This window comes from Habropoda laboriosa, unplaced genomic scaffold (assembly GCF_001263275.1).
Source record: "Habropoda laboriosa isolate 0110345459 unplaced genomic scaffold, ASM126327v1 scaffold64, whole genome shotgun sequence".
NCBI classification, from domain to species: Eukaryota; Metazoa; Arthropoda; class Insecta; order Hymenoptera; family Apidae; genus Habropoda; species Habropoda laboriosa.
Genome location: NW_017100183.1, coordinates 1527431 through 1546359, shown reverse-complemented (window position 1 = coordinate 1546359; position 18929 = coordinate 1527431). Strand labels below are relative to the sequence as shown.

The 18929-nt window shown below is 33.0% G+C and overlaps 4 protein-coding genes across 4 annotated transcripts; 3 read left to right on the top strand and 1 right to left on the bottom strand.

Moving 5' to 3' along the window:
- The first annotated feature begins 3936 nt into the window (after positions 1 to 3936).
- On the top strand, positions 3937 to 6630 carry LOC108579207 (stromal membrane-associated protein 1). The gene is made up of 8 exons (XM_017942681.1): positions 3937 to 4145; positions 4733 to 4866; positions 4965 to 5132; positions 5232 to 5436; positions 5517 to 5792; positions 5863 to 6158; positions 6237 to 6392; positions 6470 to 6630. Exons 1-8 carry the CDS (start codon positions 4028 to 4030, stop codon positions 6584 to 6586), a joined length of 1470 nt encoding a protein of 489 aa, XP_017798170.1. The 5' UTR covers positions 3937 to 4027; the 3' UTR covers positions 6587 to 6630.
- A 1759-nt stretch (positions 6631 to 8389) lies between these two features.
- LOC108579224 (40S ribosomal protein S28) lies at positions 8390 to 8797 on the top strand. Its single transcript, XM_017942705.1, has one exon. The coding sequence runs from the start codon at positions 8427 to 8429 to the stop codon at positions 8622 to 8624; it is 198 nt and encodes a 65-aa protein (XP_017798194.1). The 5' UTR covers positions 8390 to 8426; the 3' UTR covers positions 8625 to 8797.
- A 327-nt stretch (positions 8798 to 9124) lies between these two features.
- On the bottom strand, positions 9125 to 11447 carry LOC108579179 (MRG/MORF4L-binding protein). The gene is made up of 5 exons (XM_017942644.1): positions 11389 to 11447; positions 10049 to 10224; positions 9790 to 9911; positions 9355 to 9715; positions 9125 to 9295 (listed from the first exon to the last, which is right to left on the bottom strand). Exons 2-5 carry the CDS (start codon positions 10152 to 10154, stop codon positions 9141 to 9143), a joined length of 744 nt encoding a protein of 247 aa, XP_017798133.1. The 5' UTR covers positions 10155 to 10224; positions 11389 to 11447; the 3' UTR covers positions 9125 to 9140.
- A 197-nt stretch (positions 11448 to 11644) lies between these two features.
- On the top strand, positions 11645 to 16377 carry LOC108579178 (protein croquemort-like). Its single transcript, XM_017942643.1, has 9 exons — positions 11645 to 11724; positions 14188 to 14326; positions 14396 to 14559; positions 14628 to 14769; positions 14854 to 15057; positions 15133 to 15344; positions 15431 to 15722; positions 15787 to 15860; positions 15942 to 16377. Exons 2-9 carry the CDS (start codon positions 14213 to 14215, stop codon positions 16204 to 16206), a joined length of 1467 nt encoding a protein of 488 aa, XP_017798132.1. The 5' UTR covers positions 11645 to 11724; positions 14188 to 14212; the 3' UTR covers positions 16207 to 16377.
- The last annotated feature ends 2552 nt before the right edge of the window (positions 16378 to 18929 follow it).

Here is an 18929-nt window from a genome sequence, read left to right as displayed (position 1 = left end):
CCTCGTCTAAGATTCTGAGCTGCAAGTTATTAAAACTTCGTAATTTAAACAATTTGTTTTTCATTTCAGTGTGTAGTAGGAAATTTGAGTAATTAAAGTAGAATTTTTTGGTAGATTGTGTGATTAATTTTTGCGTAATTCTTATTGGAAGATGGTGACGTACCATCAGAAGTCGAGCTCACAACGAAAAATAACTCGTCGTGGTATTTAGCAATACAGAAACGAATTAGACAAGAAAATAAATGCGTGTAGACAAGGATAGCACTAGCACAACGAGTAAGACAAGGAAAGGAACAGCGATAGATAAGGATAGCACTAGTACAACGAGTTAGACAAGGAAAGGAACAGCGATAGATAAGGATAGCACTAGCACAACGAGTAAGACAAGGAAAGCAATAGGGATAGACAAGGATGGAAAATTTGGCAGATCCAGAGTAACGCCATCTTGTGTTTGGATCCACGAACTGACTACTCGTTACGCGGGACACAGAATGTGAACAGAGGTATTAGACAAGGAAAGCACTAGTGTGCGAGAAGGATAGAGAGAAAACGCTTCCTATTGGCTGGCGGGCCGCCATGCTCCGCCTCTCAGAACCTCAGCCACGTGGTCCGGTGAAAAATCATTAATAACTCATTAATTAGGATGATTCTGTGAACTTTTAGGATTGAAGAATGTAGCGTGAACCTTTAGCTACTTTCACATATAGTTTTTACTGCAATACACCCTTTCAATAATTAGTTATTAACAATTGTAGTACGGGTTGTCGGCAAATATAGTACGGGATACCGTGCATCCTTCCTGCTTTTCATTAATTTTCTAACTTTCCACACATAATTTGTGCACTTTAATATATGCGTTCGAAAGGACATTCCTTTATCTAGTTTCTCTTTCAACTTTTGTTAACATATCCGTCGTAATTTGCGAGATATTAAATATTATTTGGATAACTACTACACTCGTCGCATTCAAGCATAAATATTTTCCGTCATTTTCATTAATAACTCAATAATTACGATGATTCTGTGAACTTTTAGGATTGAAGAATGTAGTGCGGGCCCTTAACTACTTTCCCATATAGTTTCTAGTGTCCTATACCCTGTCAATAATTAGTTATTAACAATTTTAGTACGTGATGTCTGGAACGATACCGTTTACGTTTATATACGTTTACGGTTTTTCATTAATAACTCAGTAATTACGATGATTTCGTGAATTTTTAGAATTGAAGAATGTAGTGCGGGCCTTTAGCTACTTTCACATCTAGTTTTTACTGCAATTCACCCTTTCAATAATTAGTTATTAATAATATTAGTACGGGAAGTCGGGAACGATACCGTTTACGTTTATATACGTTTACGGTTTTTCATTAATAACTCAGTAATTACGATGATTTCGTGAATTTTTATGATTGAAGAATGTAGTGCGGGCCTTTAACTACTTTCCCATATAGTTTTTAGTATCCTATACCCTGTCAATAATTAGTTATTAACAATTTTAGTACGTGATGTCTGGAACGATACCGTTTACGTTTATATACGTTTACGGTTTTTCAATAATTCCATAGCTTTCTAATGTATTCCCATGCAAGTCACCAGATGTATCTGAAAGGCAACTCCCTTAGCTACATTCTCATATAATTTTTATCAACTTATTCGGCCTAGTTCGCGAGTTATTAAACATTATAGGGGAGAATCCCCTATTCATCGTGCTCGAATGTAGTCAAATGTTATAAACAATTGTTAATATCTAATAAACCGCATCACCTACGACTACCAAAATTATTGGAGAATATAGATAAAAGACCATTCTACATTCCTCGTGCTTCAAAGTGCATAATTAATCACGCATATCTATTGAAATAACGAAAATTATGTTACGCTTGAAGTGACGCGTGTAATACTCACCTAAAGAATGCTTAATAACTCTTAAACTAAACCGAATATATTAATAAAAATCATATGAGAATGTAGCTAAGAGAGTTGCCTTTCATATGCATTTAGCTAGTTGCACGAGAATTTAGTAGCAAGCATTGAAATTATTGAAAAACCGTGAAGGTACTTGACGGAGTGCGGCACCGTTCCCGACATCACGTACTAAAATTGTTAATAACTAATTACTGAAAGGGTTTAGGGTACTAAAAACTATATGAGAAAGTTGCTGAAGATCCGCACTTCATTCTTCAATTCTGAAAGTTCAGAAAATCATCGTAATTAATGAGTTATTAATGATTTTTCACCGACCGAATTGGTTTAGACCGTGATTGGTGGAGCTTGGGTGCTTGTCAGCCAATAGGAAGCGTTTGCTCTCTATCCTTGTCGCACACTAGTTCTTTCCTTGTCTAATACCTCCATTCACATTCTGTGTCCCGCGTAACGAGTCGTCAGTTCGTGGATCCAAACACAAGATGGCGTCACTCTCGATCTGCAAAATTTTCCACCTTTGTCTACTCCTATTGCTTTCCTTGTCTTACTCGTTGTGCTAGTGCTATCCTTGTCTACCTCTATTCCTTTCCTTGTCTAACTCGTAGTTCTAGTGCTATCTTTATCTACCGCTATTCCTTTCCTTGTCTAACTCGTTTCTTTAAAGCTATCCGTGTTTCTTTCTATCAATTTCCTTGCCTTACTCATTGACAAAATACAGACCGGATTGCAGGTATGATAAATGCATTAATTTTAACGTAGTTTATAAATTAACCTTGCATTTTCTTTTTATATGTGCAGTTTTAACTTAAGAGGTACTTTAAGTTGTTTTTCCAATTATAACAAACATGACTAAATAGAAAGTTGAGGTTAGGGATAGATCAATTTAATGATTTACAAACGCTCAGAAAGCGAACATCGCAAAAGCTTTCACTTTGACATTCATACTTTCTTTTCATTTTCAAATATTTGGTGTTCCGCCTTTGCAATTTTTAGATACTTTATCCATTTCCCTTCATAGAGCTTTCAAATAGCTCTGACTAAATATAATAATTAATTTATATGGTAGTTTATAATTATTGAAAGTTTTAAATGAAATTGTTGCATGCTTTAACTCGATAAAACAGCTTAGTTTATTAATTTCACATTAAATTGACAACTACATGCAGCAGATTACTTAGAAATTGTTTATAACTTTCGTTGAAAATTGAAATAAAGGAGAGGATTTCAACAGCAAGAAAAATGAAGAAATGCAATTATTTATTGTAAGAAAACTGTACAAAATGTTACAATATACCGGTGTTGTTTTACGGCAATTTACAGTCTATTCGTTTCACCCTTACACACCACACCCATTTCCTTTTGCGAAACACTTATTCTTTAAATAATATTCCATTGCAAAATTAAATAAACTAAGTCCGGATATCGTTAGGAATGCGTAATAATAGAAAAAATTGTAAATAAATTGCTAGGTACATCGAAGACAATTATAAGTAACAATAAATATTATATCACAGATTAATTGATAAAAGTTTCATTGAAAATTGATAATATGCGTATTTATCTTTTATACATATAAGAGTTGGATTCTATATAATTTAAGTTGGATTCAATGATTGGTTCTATGAAATTTCTAAACTCATCGCTCTATTATCGTAGAGGGTATAACAAAACCTTTGATCTTTTACACGATCGGTATTTCAGAACGTTGAACACAAAAATACATTAGGTGCTTGATCTATTATGCATCTCGTCTGTGATTCACACAAATGTAAAATTGATTACGTGGCTTATCGACGGAGCAACAGTACTTGCGCTCTTGAATTATAGTGACTACACATTTCACGAAGTACACGATAGATAGTAACACGAAAAAGATGGTTGGATCGTTGACGATCTACTCGTTACTTTGTTTAAGATATCGGAACGTATGATCCAATAGAATTCCTCCAACTGCATGACGTTTTAGTGAGTAACGAATTGAACTATTGGGGGCGTTCGCTGACCATTGCAGCATACTACTTGACCGCTCTCGCGTGTGTCCAGCGTTGCGAGAAGAAAACATTGTTTTGGACCTGTACGTGCCAAAACTCGTCACTTTACAAAAATGACGTCCCGCCTGGAAAAAGAACGTTCCAAGCAAATACAAGAGAAGTGTCAGAATCTTTTGATACTGATGCTACGCGACGAGGACAACAAGTATTGTGTCGACTGCGATGCGAAAGGTTCGTGCGTCAATTGTGAATTTTTTAGCGATGTCTTGTCTCTGTTCGACCGATGAACCCTCATTGTTCTGTCCACTCCCTGCAAATGTTGGAAAATTACATTTTTATGAGTAACGGTACATGTAAGTCATCGATATCGATTCCAAAACGACCTAGTTTCGCCTAGTGAAACGTTATAGATTTTTAATTCCTCCGTGACAAACCTTAGATGACAGCGATTACCAATGAACGTCACCGTGGTTTTCTAGTTAATTCGTTCCTTATTCGTATACGTGGATACTTTACTCCTTTCTGTTATTCTTCAATAAAAAAACTTTACACACATGCAGCATTTATTATTTTCCTCATTTAATATATTTCATCTAACAACAAATTTACATATAACCTGAATTTTTTAATTCTATCAACTATCTGTTTCATTGTTCTAAATTTGTGTTTAATTTCAGTCATCTTGAGTTTATACGTAATATACAAATGAAATTTTCGAGTACTATATTCCATCACTTATATTATTAAGTATTACTTCAGAATTAAGTGAAAATATGTTCTTTCATTATATCAACTAGTCCCATATTTATTTCTCTTAGGACCAAGGTGGGCTAGTTGGAATTTAGGTATATTCTTATGCATTCGTTGTGCTGGAATACATAGAAATCTTGGGGTTCATATAAGCAAAGTTAAATCTGTTAACTTAGACACATGGACACCAGAACAAATAGTGGTATGCTAATAATTATCTTTATGTTTTAAAGGTTTTAATTGTTATTATTTATTGTAATAAGAAATCTTAATGTTATAAATGTATTTTATTGTTTTTAGAGTTTACAGCAAATGGGTAATTCTAGAGCAAGAGCAGTGTATGAAGCAAACCTTCCAGATAGTTTTCGAAGACCTCAAACAGTTTGCAGTCTTGAAAGTTTTATTCGTGCAAAGTATGAACATAAAAAATATATAGCTAGAGAGTGGGTGCCACCACCTTTACCAAAGGTAATATCTCTAAATATTAACAAAAATTTACCATACTTATGCAATAATTGTTAAATTTAAAATTTTAAATACAAATGAGTTCTTAAACAAATTGTCTAGGTAAATTGGGATAAAGAGCTTGATGAAGAAGCAGAAAGGCAACGTAGACGAAAAAAGGAAAATTCTAAAACCTCTAGTAATCAAGCTATACTTCCTCTTGTAAAAAAGCCAGAAGTAGTGCCTCAGTTGCCGAAACCTAAAAGTTCTGTTAGTCCTAAACCTAATAGAGCAAATAATTCTGCAACCCAAGACTTATTGGGCTTAGGTACATTTCTAGTACACATATATGCTGTTTATAATATAAAATGAAAATAATACTTTTAAAAATAGACGAATTTTTAACAGATGCTCCAACAACAAATCAATCAAATGTAAATGGTGCAGGAGATGACATATTTTCTTCCTTCTTATCTGCACCTCCAGCTTCAGTAGCTTCAACTAGTAATAGTACTTCTAACGCAACTACAAACGCATCAACAACTGTGAGTAAAAGTGAAGAGGAAAGTTTCTTTGATCAACCAGCACCATCACAACAAGAAAAAAATAAAATGTCCAAAGACAGTATTTTGGCTTTGTATGGTACATCAAGCCATCAACAATCAGCAATGTTTGGAGTTCCTGGTACATTTACTATTTCAAATATACCATTATATTAGAAATATTATTGTACTTCTGCTGTCTCGTATTTCAGGTGGAATGTATGCTCAGCAATCTACTGTTCAGTATAAACAAGTACCAAACATGGTACCATTTGGACAACAAAATAATTTTCAAAATCAACAAAGTTCCTTGACTCAACTTAATCACCTACCTGCCCAGATGTCTGTTACAACTAATCAATTACCCATCAATCAAAATCAAATGGCAGTAAATCCTACCTCATTAGGACCAGTAGCATCAAATTCCTTAGGAAACTGTTTACATGTAGGCCAGATAAATCAAATGAATGGTGTACCTAATTCGGCCATTACAATGCAATCCCCAATGGTATATAAATCTGTGTATTGCACAATAAAAGTGTTAGATATTACTCTTCACTAGAATAATTATTCTATATATTGTCAGGTGATGCAACTGGGACAGTCTAATATTAGCAGTAATAACGGATGGAGTGGAATGTTAACACAAAATCTTCAACCAGCTCCTGGTAGTAATCCTTTTTTCAACTTAACATCTCAACAACAACAGCAACAACAACAACAAGTTGTATTCGGTTCTCAGGTATGCAGATAATATAATTCAGATATATAACACAAGTCCTTTATATAACAACAATTACGATTATGTTTTTATTTCAGTTACCGCAACAAATGGGACAATTATCTTTAGGTGGTACAAGTTTTTCGAATACACCAGGAAAGTCTACTGCTACTGCACTTCCCGGGCAAACACTTTCTACCAATTTGTGGCAGTAAAACTTTTATGGTTATTGTTAGTTTATTGATTATTCCATTCAGTGTTGTACACTAGTGTCGAACGTTCGTTACCCAACATGATTACATTTCCATATTAGTTTGGAAATTGCTTTGGGACATAATACAACAAAGACACAAATGAAAAGTACTCGAATACTACCATTTTCGAAAAAATAATTCGTGAGTGTATACAGTATTTCGAGTCAAAAAAACATTTCTCGTCTAAAGCTTCGCTAGCTTTCAACGTTATTGTTGGAAAAGTGGGAACTATAAATAAAAACGAATTTTTGACTGATTGTAAAGAGTTATTCGTGACGTACAGTATACGTGTACTCGATAATATAATTGTATTATTTGCTAAAATGGGTGCTTTTGTAATCACGACGAATGTATGTCAGGGTCCACTTTCATTATGGCAAAAAATTTCATTATACTTAAACAAGTACAAGTATCTTTAGTACAATAAGCGTATTTTGCAACACGGTTCATTTTTACCCCGAAACGTAAGGAAAAGCGGAATACGTAACAGTTTTCACAAACTATTAAAGTTCTCCGAAAAATTGTATATTAAAGGCCACTTTACTTAAAAAGTGACTTCAACCATTTTAGAAACAAATTCGTTTTCTAGCATAAAGTTGCAATATTTGTATGCAATCAAAATGTTTTGAACATTTTGTTGCTGTTTTTGTGTATTATTGATACTAACTTATATAAAAATTAAAGAGGCAATGTCTTGTGTTTAAAAGATTAGCGGTATTGTTGTTTGTACTTGAGTAGTGTGTTGCTTAGAACGCTGATTCGCAACGTTGATTATATATTAAAGAACGTTTTAGAACTTAATATTCTTGAGCAAGTATTATTATTACTTCTTATCAAAATGCATTTAGTGTTTTTGTTAATATCTAATGGCAGAGACTTAACAAACCGAACATATTACCTACACTTTGATTTTTATTGCATATATGAAATATTATAAAAACTTATAATTTGCAAGTATTATACATTTAAAGATGAATTATTTTAATCATAAATGATTGATCATAATTGCTTAAAATTATGCGTAAAGCAGGGCTGTATATTTCCCTATTATAAAATTATGTAATTTATTGCCATGTAACATGATAAATATTGAAACTTGACAATAAGTTCTGGACATATCTGTCACGTTCATGCTTTATTGTATTATTTTTTTTCCTCTTATCAAGTGATACTAAATCATTGTGCTACTAAATACAAAATGCATGGTATAAACATAAGGAGATTTTTTCACATATTCTTATAAATAACTAGCAACTATCATGCAATTCATATTATAGCGATCAAGGATAATTAGGCCTTGTAATTTGCTGTTGCATCGAGAAAATTTAACGTATTGTAAAACTGATATAAGTACAAATGCACGTTGTCAAAATATAACAAACAAAATTTATAATGTATAATTTATAAAATATCAATAATTTTAAATAATAGTTACAATATAACGTCTACATTATTTTTTTCCAGTGAACTATGTAGAGAAGCGTTTTAAATATGTTTGAATTCAAGTGCAGTAAACGCCATCTACTATACATTAATAGATAAATTGTAGTAATAAAATGAATTGTTTATGTTTAAAACGATTAAATTGTTATTACCTTAACATGTTCTACATCATCAATTGGAAAGGTACTTGTGTATCATACATTATTATTTTAAATTATCGTTAATTCGAATTAAATGATAACGCTGGAGAAACCCGCCGGAAGTTGCCATCTTTGTTCCTGGATTATGAATCGAAGAAGGCTCTTTCATTTCCGTGAAACGTCTCTTTGCTGTCGCATCAAAGCCACGTGAGACAATCATGGATAAGCCAGTAGTTTTAGCTCGTGTTATTAAGGTCCTAGGCCGAACTGGCTCACAAGGACAATGTACGCAAGTAAAAGTCGAGTTCCTTGGTGAACAAAATCGACAAATTATCAGGAATGTAAAAGGACCGGTACGAGAAGGTGATCTCCTAACCTTACTGGAATCGGAACGTGAAGCAAGAAGACTTCGATAAATACATAAAAAGAATTTATCACCAGCACCTTGGAACTTTCACCAGTGTCTGGAATTCAACAATACTGTTCATTCCATTAACAAAAATGGGGATCATACAACTATTCCAATAGCACGAGCAAACTCAGTTCAAAACAACCATGTGAATAATGTCTACAACTTCTATAATAAATACTGGCTAATATTTAACAGAGTATTTATTTTTGTTTTATTTATCCTATTTTCTCAATAAATAATTTTCTATATATATAACAATAGTAAAGAGTAGTTCACTTGTATCAATTTCTATTGATGTCAGATGCATATGTTTTTTGTAAAAAAAAGGTTATTAATATAAACTATAATACATTTAATACTTTATCTTTATTACAGAGTATATTTACAGTAATTTAATGCAAAATTATTTTTTATAAAATTGAATTTAAAGGTATAGTCTTTCATACAAGTCTTCTTCGCGTGATTCATGTATAGGAAAATACACGAGTCACATTTTGTCTGTAGTTTAAGCTGTAAATTGTTATATTCTTCTTCGCTTTGGTGGAGGTGTATCACGTGGACTGGAAGATGCTTTAGATGTGCTATCCATACTCTGTCTAGTTGGCCGTTTTGGACCTCTTTTTAAGCTTTCACGACCAGAATCAGAATCCTTACGTTCCTTTTTACCATTTGATGCTAAAAAAAAAGATAATACTTAACTTTTACATATCATTTAAATATATATGTATATCTACCTGTTTCTTCAGGCTCATCTTTTCCCTTTGACCTTCCTTTAGAGGATTTGTAATCTTTTCTAACATCTTTAATGTCCCTAAGTTTGTCTTTTTTTATTTCTATGTCTTTAACATATTTTTTAAATTCTTCTTTTTTTTTATCAATATCTTTAGTTCCTTTAAGATCACGAAGAATAGTATCTTTTTTCATAGGATCTTTGATATCTTTTTCTTTCTTAATTTCTTTGTATTTGTCCCTTTGTTCCTTTAACTTTAGTTCTGGTTCCTCTCTTTTTCTAGATTTAAGTGGTCCCAAGAAGTCTTGTTCTGGTAAACAAAAATCTATCTCTTGACTAGGAAAAGGTAAATCTTCCATGTCATCCTAAAATAATTTGAATGTACCTTCAAATTTACTTTAAACAACTATAGTAAATTTTTTAAAACAATTATAAGTACCAGAGCCATCAAATCATACATTGATTCCAAATGTTCCCAAATAGTTTTTAATGATACATCTTTGTGAATAGCAGCTCGAAATTTTTCCCATATGCAAACCATGTGAAAATATTTATTAATGCCTTAAAAAAAGAGTATATAACAGAACCTAATTAAATTGCGATACATATTTTATACAAAATGGTTAGTAACTATTGTTTTCATGTCATCGATGTAAACATAACCTATAATAAAATTATTACATCAACTGATATCTTACCAACAGGTTTATGCCCGTTCATAGCAAAGAATAATTGAATTTCATTCTCGACATTCCATTCTATTTCATCAGCGGAAGCTTCTGTTTGTTTCTCTTTGACTGCCATTGTTAATATTCATAAAATTGTGCGATATGATAATTCCGTCGCGTTTACATTCTTTGACGAGTTAGTATCACTGGAAACAATGTTGCCAAATGTTAAAATGCTTACCGTTTAAGAGAGGCGTGTAAATACACTAAGTCTTATTGATCTTTACCGAAATCCTAAAACTAACACAAACATATAATGGCGGTGGCTATGTAAAATGGCATTGTACACCATTCGCCATTGTACGCACTGTACGCCACTTCACATAAAACCACCGCCACTATGCGTTTGTGTTAGTTCTAGGGATTCGGTAATAATCGATGAAAATCACTATACACTTGCATGATATAAACACCTATGGTCATAAGATGAAATTATAATTGTTAAAATGTTTGGAAACGTTCCGAAAATTGTTATAAAAAATGGCACTTCTCCATATACTTCTTATGTTATGTATATTAGAGTGGAAGATTTACTAGAAAAATTGAAATTATTGAACTACACAGAATTTAAAATAAAAAGTATAAATAGATACTTATTCATAATTACATACAGATCATATAATCTTAGCATCTTTAGCTGCACGGTTAATCAGAAAAGCCGATGGAAACTTTGAACCTACATAAGAATCAGATGATTCTAATGCAATACTAGCTTTAATTAATGTTAGATCATTTAAAAGATATCAATGTATGCTTATTGTTAGTGGAAGAGCTTTAGTGCGGTCATAAAATCAGACAGAAGTGGAAGAACATGGAATCCTATCGCTGAAACATCCGTTTAATGTGTCCAAGGATACAACATCACACACAATTACAAGATATGAATAATACGAATGGCACTGCGATAGCTCGAGTTATTACGTAGCTTGGTTTTAGTAACTTGGATCATTATCACTTACCATCGTAGACTTAAACAATTAGTAATATTAAAGTGACAACTATTTTTACTGGAAACCTATCAGCATTGTGTTCCTTTATGTCCCTGAGCATAGTTTATGTGTACTGTTCGTCTAGATTATCGCTAACTGTATCTGTTAATAAGGGTCCAATGAAGTGCTTACCACGCATCTCTTTTGTAATGTTCGCAAGCACCGAATACAAAATTTTATAAAAACAATTATTCAGCTATACGTATGTATATGTATAGATATGTATATCGTATAATATTTTTCACGATGGAATTACAAGAAATAAAATTATGCAACAGAATGAAATGCTTTTGCAATATTTTTTTTCAAGTTTACCATTACCTTTAATGTTTATTCATTTGAACAATGCAATTGAAGCAATCTTTCTTCGTACACGAGTGGTAATAACGAACGATGCGCAGCTTCGCTACTGAATGCTCCCTACTTTTTCAACGTCGTCTCGATCGGCCTTGCTTTAACAGGCCGCGAACTACACGGCCAAAGGTTTGCGGCAGGCCAGTCGTCGTGTAATCTTTCGTGTTCACATTACCATTGAACGTGAATTCCCTCTCAGTGTATTTTAATAACGCAACGGTCTGTGACCTGTAATAAATCATCGCAACATTAAAGAGTCTGAAACTTCCCTTAATGAATATCATCTAATAATCAACAAAACAGGTTTGTATCTAACGACATAATTGGATTTACGCGCGCTAATTTCAATTAGACAGGTATTCAATTTGACTCTAGTAGTTGCAAGCGTGTTCTTAATTTTTTTTAATCTAATTCGACAAACTAGTCGACAGTTTTTAGTCGTATATCGTTATAATTGAAATATCACTCGAATACTGTCTATTAAACGAATACAAAGTGACATTTTGATCGTCTATATGCATGAATGCACTGTTATCCAAAAGTCATTGACTTCTTTACCTCTTCTGCAGAATGTATGTATGTACTTTCTTTCCTGCTTAAAGGATCCTTTTATACGTTTATGGTAGAACTCGATGTTTCTTCAACTTTCACCAACTTTATTTTACACACGTGTATTTCCGAATAGACTCGTTTCGTTTCGACATCGTTCCGATGGAATATTTTATAAATTACTTGGAATAACCAACCGAATAATTTCACCTATTACGTACAAAGTGAATCACCCACCGGTTATTAATTTTTTGCGTGTACTCGAACATTTTCTACGATATATATTGATTAAATTGAACGGTAGGTAAGGGTACATGAGCAATTGTAAAATGAATGATGTATTTGCATATTCGGTTCGTGACACGTTGTTCCTCGAGGGCGATTAATCACTACGAAATGGATATTGAAACGGATGAAATCATCGGTCGCTTGTTTTTCGTTGAATCCAGTCCCGATTATGATGCACGTTTAATTAAGAGAGCATAAAATTTTATTGAAGTGGAGTGATTCGTTTGTTTTTCAATAACTTGTGTACCTATAATACCCAAATGTTTCAGATAAAATGTAAATATATTGTATATACATATTTTAACGTACAAAAAAATAAGTTTGCAAAGTATTCAAATGGTAATATAACTTGTACTCAAGATAGACGTATGTTTAAATGTAACTACGTATATACATCGAATCGTTCCACTTTAAAAATCGTATCGTACATTCACCTCTATACTCATTTCCCGAATGTGAATCACAAATATCCTTTTCTTCCATTTTTGTTTCACACATATTCCATTCAACATTTTCGTTACATATTTCTTACACTACCGATCGTTGTTCATTGAAATGATCGAAGAAAATGACAACGATAATATTTAAAGACAGCGAATGTTTCATTCGCAAGTTTATCAGTTATCATTTTATCGGCTTTTTTTTTTAACCAAGTCTTTATAAACTTGCGTCGTACTTTGATTAAACGTGTTCCTCTATTCTGTAAGTACAACCATTTTCTTTTTAAACGTTTCGTTCAATAATACATAAAAGATTAAAAAATTGAATTACATAAGCAAGCAACAAGATTAGAGGTAAGAAAAATTTATTAAAAGTTAGGTGAAAGATAAGTGTTACCGGCTGAGCTTAATCTTATATTTTGCTCTTGATAATAATAAATGATTTGTACACGATACAGCCTATCACTTTAAACAAAAATAATTAAATTGATTAAGTATACTTTAACACAAAGGTGAAAAGTGTAAGATTTTTGCAGATAACGTAGTACACCTACTACAAGAAGTAAAGATAAACTGATATACATACGTATTGCAGATACTTTTATTTAAATTTTTGCAGAATAATGTATTGCAGATGCAATAGAAGTTGAAGCTTTGTGAAATAAGAGTTGTTGTTGACAACAAAATTTTTAACAAGATTACTTACACGCACATTACACACTGCATACTGTTTGTAAAAGAAAATGTTCAGGAGAACGTCATTTTCCTTTAACTTTCACTGCAAGTTAATAAGTGAAAACGCTAAAACGTATTGAACATACTGTAATTAATCCTTTGCACGCTTAGGAGAATAGAAAATGCATTTATTTACGTGTAGTTCTAACTTATGAAAATAAAAAAACAAATGTAGAAAAAAACGTGGTGTGACAGGATTTCAAATATTCGCGGTTGTATTCAGAAATGCATCATATGCAGGTTTTCCGATATTTGTTATTCGCAAACGTCTCTGTAGGTTAATTTTGTTTCCGTTTAAACACATTTTTGCAGTTGATTATGTATTGAGACAAAAATATTCATCAAAATGTTTCTTATAGCAGCCTCAGCATTCTTGGTTTTCGATGTATTTTGCATTACGCTCAAGTAATCATTCCAAAGATAACTATCGTAACATTATCTCGATCTTGTTTTGGATGTGTTAGATACCAACAAATGCATTTACTTATCTCAGCTTATGTGTACTGATTTCTATCACCAAATGTAGTTAAAATATGAGTTTTTGGTTGAACTATGAACAAGTCAATGCAGCAATCACTCCCATTAATAAAAATGACATGCTTATCTATATATGATTTGCATTATTAATACTGCACAATGTACTTAATTAAATGAGATTTAACAATGAATTAAAAAACATGTAACACTGATAAAAGTCTGCTTCCTATGTAAATAGTAATTGAATAGAAATTGTTGCATAAAACAATATTACCAGTTTCAGGTAAAAACAGTCAAACAAGATGAAAATGTGGAAGAAACTTGCTATTATATTTACTATAGGGATATTGTTAACAATTGTTGGATTAACACTAGCAATTCTTTGGTCCACAATTTATTTATCAATTATAAATACGGTGAGTGTAAAAAATGTTTTTCAAATATCTAAGCAACATTTAATTTTTGTGTTCATACTATTTTTGTAGCAACTACCTTTAACACCATCATCTACAAATTATGAGCTTTGGAGAGAAACACCTATTCCCATGTTTTTAAAATTGTACATGTTTAATATGACTAATTATGAAGAGTACATCTCAAGCAATGTAACAAAACCGAAATTTGTAGAAATGGGTCCTTACGTATTTAGGTATCAGGTTTATATTAAATAATATTATTTCTATCAACTTAATTGCTAACAATACCTTTTCATAACAGTGAAACTGATTATAAAGTAAATCAAGTATGGAATGAGAATGGTACCATAACATATCTAAGGAAGAGGGTATGGCATTTTGATGAAAAAATGTCAGCAGGGAGTTTATCAGATAAAGTGACAAATATAAACCCTGTGACTGCTGTATGTATCTGTTAATATCCTGCATTTTCAATACCACTATATTTTACACCTATTATAATATGTTTCTTTTATTCACATTTTCAGAGTGTTGCATATGCATTAAGATTTAAACAACCTTTCTTCCGTGATGTAGTAGACAGAATGATGAAAGCAGTAGGACAGCAATTAGTAATTACTAAAACTGTCAATGAATTACTCTTTGAAGGATACAATGATACTATGTTAAAAATTGCTCGAAAATTCAATTTGACTGAAATTCCATTTGAAAAATTTGCTTGGTTTTATGGAGTAAACATTATTTGAACAATATTAAAACAAGTACCGAATTGAAAGGATGTATTTATGATAATTGTTTATTTATAGCGAAATGGATCTGCACCTTATGATGGAACCTTTAACATGCTCACTGGTACAACCAATATGCTTGACATAGGAGTGGTTAAAGAGTGGAATTATAATAGTAAAGTTGATTATTATCCTGGAGAATGCGGCGCAGTGAAAGGAACGAATGGTGATTTGTGGCCGCCGTTACCCGATAACAAGACTATTTCTTTCTTTGTATCCGACATTTGCACGTAAGTACAATTTTCGATTAAAAATATAAAAAACCAAAAAGATGTATATGATTCATTTTTCTCGTTTTTGTTAATTATGTTAACAGGAGTATGTCGATAAGTTACGATAATACAACTGTTTATGAAGGATTAACGGGTGTCAAATATAGTAGCGACGATACGTTATTCGATAACGGTACGAAAGTACCATCGCGTAAATGTTACTGCGTGGGTGATTGTATTCCTTCTGGAGCATTAAATATTTCATTGTGCAAGTGGGGTGCTCCAGCGTTCATCAGTTTACCACACTTTTATTTGGCAGATGAAAGTTATACAAACAATATCGATGGGATGGAACCTAACAAAGAGAAACACGAACTTTCAATAGCCATAGAACCGGTAATTGTTACAAAATAATAAGTAACATTCGATAATTGTTACATAAATGTTACAATTTTTACAGAAAACCGGCGTTCCATTGAACGTGAATGCAAAGTTACAATTAAATCTATTGGTCCAGCATGATGAAGTTATGTCGTAAGTTTTCATTTTAATCTCTTACTCCTGAATATGTTGAAATAAGCTAAACTGAACGGATTTATATAATTTCATTTTCAGCGTATTTAAAAACATCAAAACGACATTTATACCAATGTTATGGTTTACCCAAGAAGCTTATTTAACTTCCGATTACGCTAGCACTGTGAAATTCATCATTATTCTGCAATCTTTGGGCGCTGTAACTTGCTACGGTATTGCCTGCATTGGCATTTTAATTATTTGCATCGGTGCTTTCTTATACATTCGACATAGTTTAAGAGGAGAAGAAAATCAAGTTTTATTGTCAAGAGATGAGAATGGAATTTCCAGTATTAATGGATGATTAATTGTACCTTTAAACGTTACTATCACGATTATTAAGTTACATAGAAGGATGTTATGATCAAAGTGATAGCTGTCAAAGATGAGATAAGATCATCATCTTTGAAACAAGAGTTTATGAACTTGTACTTATCGAATCCTAGAGCATATCTTCCTGTTACACTTCAGATACCATCACAGTTTGCATTGAAATAATTATGAAAAGATCGTATTATATAACATAAAATTAATGTGTCGTTTAAATTGTTTATAAATGTGCTTTTAAAGTGTTACTATAACGGTAATCAAGTGCCTCATCGTCTTAACGAAATCGATGAATGTTATATCCATACGTATTTCCTTTTTAAACAAAGCACAGAAATTTATTTTTAATCGCTTGTATATTTTTTTAATCGTTCAAACTACATATTGTAATTTGAATATATAACACTTATGAAATATGAAAACGAGGAGTATTAGAATCGTGTTTATCGAATTCAGTTCATGTTCATATTGATCATGTACTTATAGTTAAAGTTATGACGGTTACGATACTGTTAGAGCTGTGATAACTACACACTTCTTTCATTGTAAATATAATAAGATTTATTAGAAGAATAAAGAGCATTAATTTTATACAATATCATTGTTAAAACTATATCATGTTCATTATTTTTAAATCACACTAACCTAATTAATTTTGAAACCTTTTTTTTTACTCTAAAGTGTTTTTACAAAAAATATACAAAGATAAATGCACAAATTTTCCTCGTCTGCGAACTACCTTCTACTTCGTTTAAGTAAAAGCAAGAAAACGACGTGGTCGACTAAAATAACAAGACGGTGGCGTAACTTTGTCGAAATACGAAGATTGCTGAAACCTCGTAAATTCACCATTCCTGAAAATTCTCGTAAAACGGAACATCACAGTCGTTCAAAAGAGACAAACCGCTGTAATTGCTCCCTGACCCTATTCCCGCGTTCATACATATACCTAATCATTCTTTCGTTTTATCGTTCTCTCGCGTATAATGATTTCATTAGCCCGGTATAAAAAATGAAGAACTCTCACGTTACAGAATTGTTCGTTCCCATTTTCTTTTCGTACGTTAAACTAGTACCGACGTATTATTCTTTCAGAAGGCGATGATACAAACGTTGTATAGATTTTTCACGAATTATATCGCGTGTATAGAGGCAAGATAAGAGAAAAATATCGCACACGACTTTGACAGTAATTTCAATTTGTTATAAATACACACGTTCGCGTGGCTCGTTGCATATTTCTACAAAAGCTTTGGTATCTAGCACAGACGTTAAGCGTTGACCAGTTTGCTTTGATCTCGTTAATCATCACGCGCGTGACTTTTGTACACGTCATGTGCGTAGAAGGATCGAAACGTCATAGTTTCAAACGACATAGGCGATCGATCGTCTGTAGTTATTTCTCACCCTGTATAATCACAACAGCCACGGAGGCGTTCCTTGCGGAACGAACAAGATCTCACCACCGATTACACAGCCAAAGGGGTAGAGAGAATGAGAGGGAGAGAAATGCACACATTTGTCGTATACTTTTTTTCAACCCATGAAACAAAAAACGCGCGTTGCGCGTTCTTTGAAATGCAAGTGAATTAGCGAGCACCCTGAAAAGATCACGAAACGAGCGGTCGCGGTAAACCACCGCCTTTTGTTCTTCCCCTTCGTCCACAGTTTACGCGAAATAATTCGCGGAAAGAATGAAATTCAAAAGAAATGAACGACGACTTCTCGCAGGTTTTTCAACGTTTCCCAAACAAATACTCGTAACGCAAAAATGATGTCACCTCGTGCATATCTTTGACTGATAAAGCAAAAAGGAAAAGGAAAACGAGTGAAAAGTTGATAAAAAAAAAAAAAGAAGAAGAGATTCACTCGTACGGCGAAATAAATTGCAACTTTTTCATAAACCAAGGTTGATAAGGTAAATACATTGGCAGAGAAGATGGAGGGGAAATAACTGACTCTAAAAGGTTCATCGGGGCGTGCAGAGATGATAAATGAGCGCGGGATCAAACGAACCGACACGGGAACATCTGAACATGGCCAAAAATCTCTGCATTTACACGGTTCGCAATTTCGAGGAAACGCTAAAGTTAACCAATTGGATAAGTGAAAGGAATTCTCAGCTGGAATTTAATACTCCCTCTTTCCCGGTTATCCTTTATTTTCCAGGCATTTTGACTGCGGGTAGAGCAACGTCTTACGTCACTTTACAACAGGGCGAGCTTAAGAATTTTCCATCGATCGTAATACACGTAAAATCCTGTAGAAAAGCTTCTTACGTTCACGTTTCCCCTACAGTATATATACATATATATTCATCATCGTATGGTTATTTACGTTACAACAAGAATGTCCAATCTTGTTTTCATTGTCTCTCGAATGAACAGAACTTACGCGTACAAATACAATCGAATCTTCTCAGGGGATGATTTCTGATTGAGATCGTCGTAAAGTCGTGTATACACGCTCGTAAAGGAACACGGGAATTGGAATTTAATTCTATACTCCCTGACAGAATTTATATCGACGGAAAAAACGAGAAAAGCGAAGGGACGAAGTCGGCGAGAGTGAAGGGTGGAAAAGGGAGGAAAAAAAATTCGAATGGCTCGCCTTTTCCGGACGCAATGACTGCACGTGGTGCTGGTGTTTGTTCAACGAAAGGAAAATACAAGCGTGCCACTGGCTATTTAACTCAACGGT

Bases quoted from the DNA above. Each gene is read 5' to 3' on its own strand.
- LOC108579207 (XM_017942681.1), top strand. From the start codon at position 4,028: ATGACGTCCCGCCTGGAAAAAGAACGTTCCAAGCAAATACAAGAGAAG. The intron at 5,437-5,516 runs GTACATTTCTAG...AATTTTTAACAG, and splicing joins CCAAGACTTATTGGGCTTAG to ATGCTCCAACAACAAATCAA. The intron at 6,393-6,469 runs GTATGCAGATAA...TTTTTATTTCAG, and splicing joins AAGTTGTATTCGGTTCTCAG to TTACCGCAACAAATGGGACA.
- LOC108579224 (XM_017942705.1), top strand. From the start codon at position 8,427: ATGGATAAGCCAGTAGTTTTAGCTCGTGTTATTAAGGTCCTAGGCCGA.
- LOC108579179 (XM_017942644.1), bottom strand. From the start codon at position 10,154: ATGGCAGTCAAAGAGAAACAAACAGAAGCTTCCGCTGATGAAATAGAA. The intron at 9,912-10,048 runs GTAAGATATCAG...TCTTTTTTTAAG, and splicing joins GAACGGGCATAAACCTGTTG to GCATTAATAAATATTTTCAC. The intron at 9,716-9,789 runs GTACTTATAATT...AAATTATTTTAG, and splicing joins TGTATGATTTGATGGCTCTG to GATGACATGGAAGATTTACC.
- LOC108579178 (XM_017942643.1), top strand. From the start codon at position 14,213: ATGAAAATGTGGAAGAAACTTGCTATTATATTTACTATAGGGATATTG. The intron at 14,560-14,627 runs GTATCAGGTTTA...TTTTCATAACAG, and splicing joins ATGGGTCCTTACGTATTTAG to TGAAACTGATTATAAAGTAA. The intron at 15,345-15,430 runs GTAAGTACAATT...TTATGTTAACAG, and splicing joins TTTGTATCCGACATTTGCAC to GAGTATGTCGATAAGTTACG.